This window comes from Rhipicephalus sanguineus, chromosome 1, assembly GCF_013339695.2.
Source record: "Rhipicephalus sanguineus isolate Rsan-2018 chromosome 1, BIME_Rsan_1.4, whole genome shotgun sequence".
Taxonomy (NCBI): Eukaryota; Metazoa; Arthropoda; class Arachnida; order Ixodida; family Ixodidae; genus Rhipicephalus; species Rhipicephalus sanguineus.
This window is the reverse complement of record NC_051176.1, coordinates 192,780,571-192,789,721: the sequence shown is the minus strand read 5'-3', so window position 1 is coordinate 192,789,721 and position 9,151 is coordinate 192,780,571. Positions and strand designations below refer to the sequence as shown.

Genomic DNA, 9,151 nt, shown 5'->3' with positions numbered 1-9,151 from the left:
TTATCGACCAAGCTTTATTGCAATTTCACAGATAACAGCAGAAGCCTAAATGATTAGGTTAGAGTAGGACAGGACAGAGATCACATAAACTGTACAAACTCGACCAGTGGACTTTTGGATCAAGTAGCTGTCTGAGGACAGTATGCATTATAAAAGCAGCACTAGAAAGCAGGGCATACAATCTAAACATTACAAGTATAAAATCTGCCTTCAAATCTTGCTACATACAAGTTCAATAAAAATAAACTATCAGATACTGCACATCTCATGTGTTTACAGCTGCAGGACAATGGTCATCATCAACGTCTCCAACAATTATGTCAACCACACGATCAAGTAGCTGGCCATCAAGGTTGCGCTGAAGCAAGTCAAGCAAATAAGTCTCATCCAGGACAAGATTCGAGGCCAGCCCTCGCTCTAAGTTGCGCACATTCACTCGGAGGCGCTTTATCTCATGCCACTGCTTCTTGGCAATGGCCAGGAGCCTTTCTCTGCAATGAAACAAATCAGCATGCCAGTGCTCTGTACAACACAGCCAAATAACATCAAAAAGTGCACTGCAAGCACCCCTTGGTTCAGCATTTCTCACGGGACAATATTCGGTTATTGTTTCCACTGATGCTTTTTACCTAAACCAGCCAAAGCAGACATTTCAAAGGAAAAGCTGCAGGCAGGAACACTTCACATGCAACAGTGTATATACATTACTATCCCCCAAAATAACAGTAGCATACCGGCTTGTCCAGAGGCATAGGTTTTCCTACGCCTTTAGGCAAATAGAAAACCTATGCCTCCGGGCTGTGAAAAAGGCGACTATTTAAAATTTTGGAAGAAATTAGCAGGATAATTTGGCTAGTGACACCGATATACAGAATATGCAGATCTCTGGTAAACTGCAAAACAATGCATAGTGATGCCAACTTTTTCTCTTTGTGCTAATGGACATTTCTGCCAGCGGTGATCCTTGTGATTTGAAAGAAAACATCAGGCTTTCGTTAATTTAGAGGTGTAAAGTCCAGGATAAAACAGAGAAAATCATAAACTACAAATATGTTTTCATGTTTTCTTTTGGCACCATAAAAGTGAGAAAAAACCTTAAAGGGGTCATGAACCATCCCTTGGGCTTGGTGAAAAAACACACCCTGCGGAAAGCAGACACTGCTATAACAGTTCAGCCGAATCTTGCAGTTGTGCGCGGCAAGGAGAGTTTAGAAGTGGAACGCAAAGTTGCCATTTCCTTAGGGGCCCTCTTTATTCAGAGGCCTGTGTTCACTTTGTTCGAAGCTGCCGGCGCCTACTGTTTGGCGTCGCACAACCGAGAGCAAGCTATTGGCCAATAGCTGACATAAATCAAGAGCAGCATTCGGATCAGATCCACTTCTAGCTACGGGGTGCTGCCACGTGCCAGCGCCGTGTTCCATAGTCTGTTAACATTACACAGTAGCCACACTAGCACACAAAGAAACAAGGGGAGAGAGTGATCGCCTTTTATGATTCGCACTCAAGGTCATGATGCACGCTGATTTAACCTCTTTCCCTCATGCCACCTCTGTGCAGCTTCCAGCACACTTGTCAGGATGAGAGAAGAAAGCAATTAAAGCGTGCAACAAATCCCTGTAACTCCGCTCGTTCTTGACATATTCAAGAAATTTTTTCGACAATTGATTCGTGAGACAATAAACCCCAATACTGAGGTCATTCTATGATTACTTAGAAAAGTGATTCAGGACCCCTAAAGAACTTGCATACATAGTACTATACATCGTTGTCACTGTCTTCTGTGGAGCAAACGGCAATGCGAGGGAGCATAGGCATAGTTAAGTTAGGGTATCTTTAGTGGACTAATGTGGCATACATAACTAGGAACTCTGTTCTGCTAATACGAATATGCTGCATGCCATGTCGGTGAGCTCGAGATGGTGTACACCAAGGCAGTATATATAAAAGGCCGTGTAACCCATATCTGCACTGTATTTCTTGCTGGCTTATAAATGGCAATGATGTAGGGTTGCCACCTTTTTCTGAAAAAAAAAAAAAAAAAAAAAAAAAAAAAAAAAAAAAAAAACCCGGCCCGGCCCTTCAAGGGGGGGGGGAAGGGTCCTAACACGAGATGAAGTTAATGTTGAACAATAGACGCTATGCCAAGTCTTCGGCATGCGGTGCCATTTAATGCAACATTGCTTTCCTTCAGCCAAATAAACCTCATGTACAAACAAAAACAGCACACTGAGATAACCAGTTAGTCTAATTGCTGGCATAAAAATACCCATGATTGGAATGGCACTTCGCTTATTGCTCTGAATGTGCTGCACTGAAAACGAACTGCAATACTTCGTCCACAAAACACTCTTCTTTGCGTCTGAATCCAACAGAACCGTGGCATTATAGACACAAACGAACATTACACTGTATACATTCATATACCACAAAAATGTTGGATATTCATGTATACATACACGCGCAATAATACACTATATTCCAATGATCTCAACACTTGAAGGGATCTTAAAATGTGGTTGACTAATAGTGTAACAGTTTTGGTGATTGATGATAAATATTTACTGTCTTAGTTGTTGAACTGACGTTTATAAAACGCCCCAGAATTGCAATATTAAGACGAAAAAAAAAAGGCCAATGGGGGCCAGTGCGGACCGGCAACCGGCCCGCTATCTAAAAAACCGGCCGGGCCGGTCTAAAATCGGACAAGTGGCAACCCTACAATACTGGTCTGCTTGCCTTAAAGGGACTGACAACTCCCCGGAACATGAAATGAGATGACTCCACTGATGGAAAGATTGTCCGTTGCATTGACTTAAACCAGCCCTGTTTTTTTCGTGAGAGGTGGCTTTATATTTTTGTTTAATTGAAAGTCGCGAAAAATTACTTGTGCGCCTCTGGCGGCAAAAACATGAACGATCCGAGGAACGCGGCCACGTGACCGTTGAATGCTGTACGCGGTCGACGATTTTTTTGTTAGTACTGAAATATTGTTCGTTTCTTTATATTAAAACATATTACTCTATAAAAATGTACACATAGGCCTGCATTAGTAGTATGCATTAAAGTGGCGCTGCCTTTGCATGACACTGCCTTCGCAATTCTCAGCGTTGCTGGAGGAAAGGTACGTCCGTGTTTAGACCCTTTCAGATAGAAAAATACTGCTTGTAAAATAACTACGTGCTTTTGGGATTAACTACTGCAGCTACAAACACTGCGAAGGGTGCGCTTTCTGTCACGCCGTAAAAAAAATGGGTTGAGAAAAATAAGTTGTCGGTCCCTTTAACAAGTTTACTCACAACCCTTGGCATAAGCTATGGTAGCCTTTCACAAGGCAAGTGGCTATGCCAAATGCTTCTTTATGTGAAGATACACTTGTCCTAAATGAGGGTAAGAAAGCAGCAGTGTGTGTGATATACTTTACTGAAGTTTCCAGACACATGTACAGCTCAGACATGCAAATATGCAGGTAAACTTATAAACTTTTTGTTTCATTTTGAAAGAAGGCTACAGTGCGCCTTGACGAAACTGCAGGCAAAAATTGTTTTTGTTTGTTATTTCAAATAGCATTTGTTGCTCATTTGTGCATGTGCACTGCTCATCGCAACAACTTGCAGGAAGTCACAAGATGATATGCCCGCTCTCCAATGCCTAGCACCACTTTTCTTCATGAGAAGTCAGGTGCACGTAAGAAGCGAGCATTGTGCAAGGAGTGCAATACAGTGTAGGCTTGAATAAAGGCTTTTTACCCCTGACCTGTTTTCATAGCTTCCCCCTCCTTCTAACCATTTTCAGTGTACTGGAAGTAGTAGTGGTAAAGAGGTGCCTGTAACGCTCTTCTCACATGGTATAGATCAGTGTGCTGAGATTTGGTACTAGTACAATGACCAGTATTCAACAACAGATGGTGCTAAAACAGCAGCTACAAAAGTTTTTTCATCGCCCGACTTTGATGCAGTTGTTGGCTTCCTTCGGCTGGTTTTGAATAAAGCATATAGTTACAGGCTGTTATACTGTGGTGGTACAGGCTGGAGCTAAAATAATTTTCCTTGTTAAATGTGGTAGTCAACGTGCCATGCTCCAAATTATTGAGCCAATGTAATGCTCAAACAATGAAGCAAAGAAAAAAATCTTGATAAAAGAACATGACTCCACAATACTTGCAGCAAAGAATGAAAGAAGCAGGATTGTTCAAGGAGCTTGTTGCTTTGTTAGACACAACCAGATAAATTCAACAGACAAGCCAAGGAAAGCATAGGGGAGGTTATTCGTTGTTTTAAACTGTAGTGTCGTAACCATGACATAAACTGAAATGAATCAATATGGACGATAAAACACCCTTTCCATTGGTGGGGCCCAAACCAACAACCTCCGAATTATATGCCCGATGCTCTAACAATTGAGCCTCAATGGAAGGTGTTCCCTTGCCAACTTTGTTGGGCATTTCTGTGTGTATAATCCCTGGGAGTGAAACATGCACAAAAGCCACCATCCAGACCATATAGTCAGTGAGGATAATTGAAACACACAAATTTATTAAACACAGGCTAGTTAAAACAAATGACCACTCCCCTAATAACTAATATAATAACTGTTAAGGTTTAATGTTCCAAAACCACAATATGACCCCTTGTAACTAAGAAATCAAACTGAAATAATTTTACTATGCATTTTTAGGTGAGTAATACTTATAATTTTCATTTAGTAAAGATGCAATGAGCAAACAATTACTCACGACCTAAGGAGAAACCTGGTCAATAGTAAAGGAGTTTTGTGCACCACCATACTTCAGGCAAACCTTAAGGGTACTTGCTGACTGTACAGATATATTATTTAGCAGTTTTTTTTTAATCAAATAAATAAAAAAGTGTTGGAATGCATATTTTGTAATCACTAAAGAACACCTAATTGAGTTGGCAATCCAGGCAAAGCATACTTAGAATGACAAGCTTTTTTTGGTCTTTCTCTGGTAAGTGGTTTATTGCACTTGGGCACGAACAGGAAGATGATGACATTGTAGTTTTCACGTTTCTGACGTGAACACTCAGCAAGAGTTATCAATGTACTACAGAACTGCAGACTACTTTGCTTATGTGGCAATATCAACAAGCAACACAAAATGTTTATTACCAGCATTTGAAATATCATAAATTTCTATCTTGTTGAGGTGTCACTACTGGCCTAGTAGTAAAAATCCTTTGGGGAGAATAGCAGCTTACTGTTTCGCATTGTCAATTTATTTATCACACAGCTTGTAAAGAGCATGCTGTTGCATTATGACTTAGCAAACTTTTGCATATAGGAGCCCAATGCTCACCTCCCAAATGTAGGCAGAGCAGCCATTTCGTAGTCTTCCACATTTACTCTTCCTCCAGGATTTACATTTAAGTTTTCCTCAACACCACTTCCAGCTTCTTGGGATGGCGGCTTGCTTTGTTTCTCTGAAAATAAAGTATTTCACCTGAGTAAAACAGGTAATGCAGATAACCATCATAATGCACCAGCCATAACACCACTGTACAGCTTTTGACTGCACAAGCGTTTATTCTACAACCATTCAATTACGTTATGCCACCTTGCTCTAGACTAACCACCTCAGCTCAAGTTTTATGCTTGTGACAAAGTCAAAAAGCAGTTGTGACACTTACCAACTACTATTTATTTTCAAGAACACTGAAATCCAGCAGTAATGTTCCTTAAGTCCTGAGGAATTTCCTTTCTTTCACGTAATACTTCCCAAGTTTTGGCACTTTCTTCATGCAAGCCACACACAATTGTCTGCATATAACTTGTTGATATCTTATTTGTTTTGCCACATGATGCTAGTATGCACTTATGCTCGCTTAGCAGTGCGACACCTTACCTGCTAAGCCACCTTGACAAGTTAAAAATAAGAAGGAAGCTTTTTTTAAATCAAATGATGTATGTAATATGAATTAGTCAGCCTTGCTTTGATATAAGTATGAGTAAATAAAACTAACACTGCACCCCCAATAATCAGGGTGGCATATTTAAGGAAAGAAAAAGGTAAATTTATTTTTTGTTATATACCGTATTTATTCGAATCTAAGCCGATGTTTTTTTTTTAGAAAAAACGATGTGTGAAAGTGGGGGGTCGGCTTAGATTAGAGTACAATGACTAAGGTTTTTTTTTTTCTGGCCTTGCGAATTTCGGGGGTCAGCTTAGAATCGGGGCCGGCCTAGATTCAAGAAAATATGGTGTGTATGTATGTGTGTGTGCGTGTGCATATATATATATATATATATATATGGTAATGGGTATAACACAACGGAGGTGTTGTCAACAGTGATATAAATATTTACTTCCCAACAGTTTCGGGAGAGGTCCTCCCTTCGTCAGGGGATGAGTTAAACTGACGTCGAAGTTCGAACTTGCTTCTTGCCGCGTCCCTCTCGCCTTCAAGGACATTTCAGAGAGAGTGGGAAAAAAAAAGAAAAAGAGAAGAAGACCGACGAAGCCAGAAAAAAGAAGAAAAAGAAAAAGAAAGCGAAGAAGACAACTGTGTATGGCTTAAAGTCGTTGAAAGTCCACATCTGGTTATGATCTCGTGTTTGCCGGTTTGCGTCGTGCGCCGGGCCACCCAAAATTGTCACCGCGGAGGGCGGGATGAGCCTGTGCCGCAGCACGTGAGGGAAGAGTGTCCCCTTAATGGGTCAGCTTTCCACCTTTCACGTCCGCCCGCTCCTTGTGAATAGCCTCCAAGTGATAGGGGAGCATAAGCACTTTACATTGTACATGTAGAGAAAAGAAAATAATAAAAAAAAGAAAGGAAAGCAAGAAAGAAAACGACACTGCACACGTACGAGCCAATCAAGAAACAAGCATAGTCCCAATAATGATTCTGTGTTGCCAAATTCATTTTCGCTTATCCCTCGGAGGCAGAAGAGTCTTCCAGGGTCCTCGTTAGTGCCGGCTGTTAATGTTCTAAGCCTGAAAATAAAATATGCCTCACGTTGTTCGTGCTCGCGCGTGTTTTGGAAACCGGACTGTAAAAGAGTTACGCTGATATTTTCAAAGCTGTGGTTTGGCAAGCGTAAGTGTCTGGATAAGGATAGCTTCGGCAGTGAAGTGGCGTGGTACCGGTGATTATTGAACCACTGCTGAAATGGCGTGTCCGTTTGCCCAATGTGTTCTTGCCCGCAGACGTTGCAATATAACATGTATATCACATTACAGGAGTCACAATTAAGGTTTTGGGTGATGTTGAATTTGAAATCTGAGAAGCTTGCATTTGATTCACGCGTTGTGACCATGTGTGGGCATACCTTGCAACAAACTTTTCCACAGGCACAGTACCCTGGCTCAATTATGGTGGGGTTTGTTTTAGCTCTGACAAGAATGTCCTTCAGGTTTTTATCCCTGCGGTACACCGTACGAGGTGGCTCCGCGAAGATGGAAGTCAGTTGTTTGCTTTGCCTGATTATGTTGAAATGGCGGGAAAGTATGTTGTTAACTCGTGGCACTGATGAGGAGCAAGTTAGTACCAGATTTGTTTGGGAAGTTGTTTGAGACACTCTTCTTGGCTCCTTAATTATGTAATTCCGGTTCACATTGAGAGCACGTAGTATGGCATCGTCAATAATGTCTTCGGGATAATTTTGTTGTGATAGGGAATTCCTTACGCGTTCTGCGTGTTTGTAAAATTCCTGTATACCGGTGCATATTCTTTGATACCGGTAGGCCTGACAATATGGAATATCTATCTTGCAATGTCTTGGATGGCTGCTGTTGAAATGTAGGTACATTTGCTGGTCTGTAGGCTTTTTGTAGAGGTTTGTTGACAGGCAATTGTTTCACGAATCGACAGCCACAAAAATTGTTAGAATCCGTCAAGTACGAGCTACAGTGCTTTGTCAGCTGTCAATCAGGTCAAGCTGTGAGTCTGAGTGAGGCAGGTTGAGTAGTATCTTGGCGAGTTTTGAGTCCAATTGAGAAAAATGTTACTGAGACTGAGTCCGAGTGAGTTCAGCTGCGCAAAATTTTGGGTCCAAGCGAGCCCTAAGCACAAAATATATTTCTTGAGTGAGTCCGAGTGAGTTCCGCTTTTTTGCCAACCTATGCTTACACCACCGTGGCTTACAACCACTCTGCACGCAACTCACGAGGAGCAGTTAGCGAAGAACATCTGCTCCTCGAGGACACTTCATCTTCTTCAATCACTTTGAGTGGGTCGGTGCCAATTTTCCTTGGAACATCATCTTGCCAAGTAGTATACATGGCTGACGATTACCATTCATGCAACTGACACGTGCTTGAACAAAAGTAAAATGTAAAAACTGAAACCTAAACACGAGCGCCCTAGCTGTTCAGATGGGTGTGTTAACATGGTACAACGGTACAAGCAGGAAGTGTTTTAGCCATCGCTGTAGCGTTGCACGTAAAGAAAGAAAATAAAAAATTGGGCAGTCGCTGAAGGCACTTCAGATTTCTACTTACGGAGAGCCGTACGCGACTCGGCGATCTCTGAAACGTTGTCCTCGGGCTTCAGGGGCAACGGGAAGAGTGTTGGAATGGCGTTCCAAAGAAGCTGCTTGGGCGTGTTCACCCCATTCCCATCTCTAGGAGCCATGAACTGGGATTGCCGAAAGTGTTTTTCGCATAGGACAGCTCCACGCCGAAGCAGAGCTCGACGATCACACCCAGACAGGTGACCGCGACCACTGTTTACGCACCACTGATTTGACCTGTGACAAGAGTAAGTGGAGCACGGATTCAATGGTTAACAGAAAGCAACACTAATTGGGAGTTTTGTGCAAACGTTTGCAGCCAGTAATTAAAATTGTGCGCGTTCTTCAAATGTCATAGACACTCACAGCGTTCGATCTGTTGGGAAGTTGAAAAACTGTAAACTTGGATTTTTATCCACAGAATTTTTACAGTTCACAGCCCAACAATGACGTGGTGACATGCTTATTTTCATGTAAGTAGAAGTCAAGTTGGTTAAACCGCTCACGTCGCTCACTTAAAATTTTGAGTTTCAAGGGACCCCAGTTTCAACAACGCATTTTTCTTACACCGTGTTTCAAACGCAAGTGCGCGCATGACAACGATACGATAGTAGTTGGCTGGTAGTTGGCTCCAAGTGGCTTTGACCACCTAGAATTTACCAACGCGTAAAAACTTTTTTTATAA

At 41.9% G+C, this 9,151-nt stretch overlaps 1 protein-coding gene across 2 annotated transcripts; it reads right to left on the bottom strand.

Moving 5' to 3' along the window:
- On the bottom strand, positions 1-9,057 carry LOC119404655 (uncharacterized). 2 transcript variants are annotated; one of them, XM_037671249.2, is made up of 4 exons: positions 8,833-9,057; positions 8,456-8,703; positions 5,315-5,438; positions 1-491 (listed from the first exon to the last, which is right to left on the bottom strand). In XM_037671249.2, the coding sequence occupies exons 1-4, from the start codon at positions 8,937-8,939 to the stop codon at positions 266-268; spliced, it is 705 nt and encodes a 234-aa protein (XP_037527177.1). In that variant the 5' UTR covers positions 8,940-9,057; the 3' UTR covers positions 1-265. The 2 variants fall into 2 exon arrangements, with proteins under 2 accessions (XP_037527177.1, XP_037527185.1); XM_037671257.2 differs by lacking the exons at positions 8,456-8,703; positions 8,833-9,057 and adding an exon at positions 8,122-8,274.
- Between the last annotated feature and the right edge of the window lie 94 nt (positions 9,058-9,151).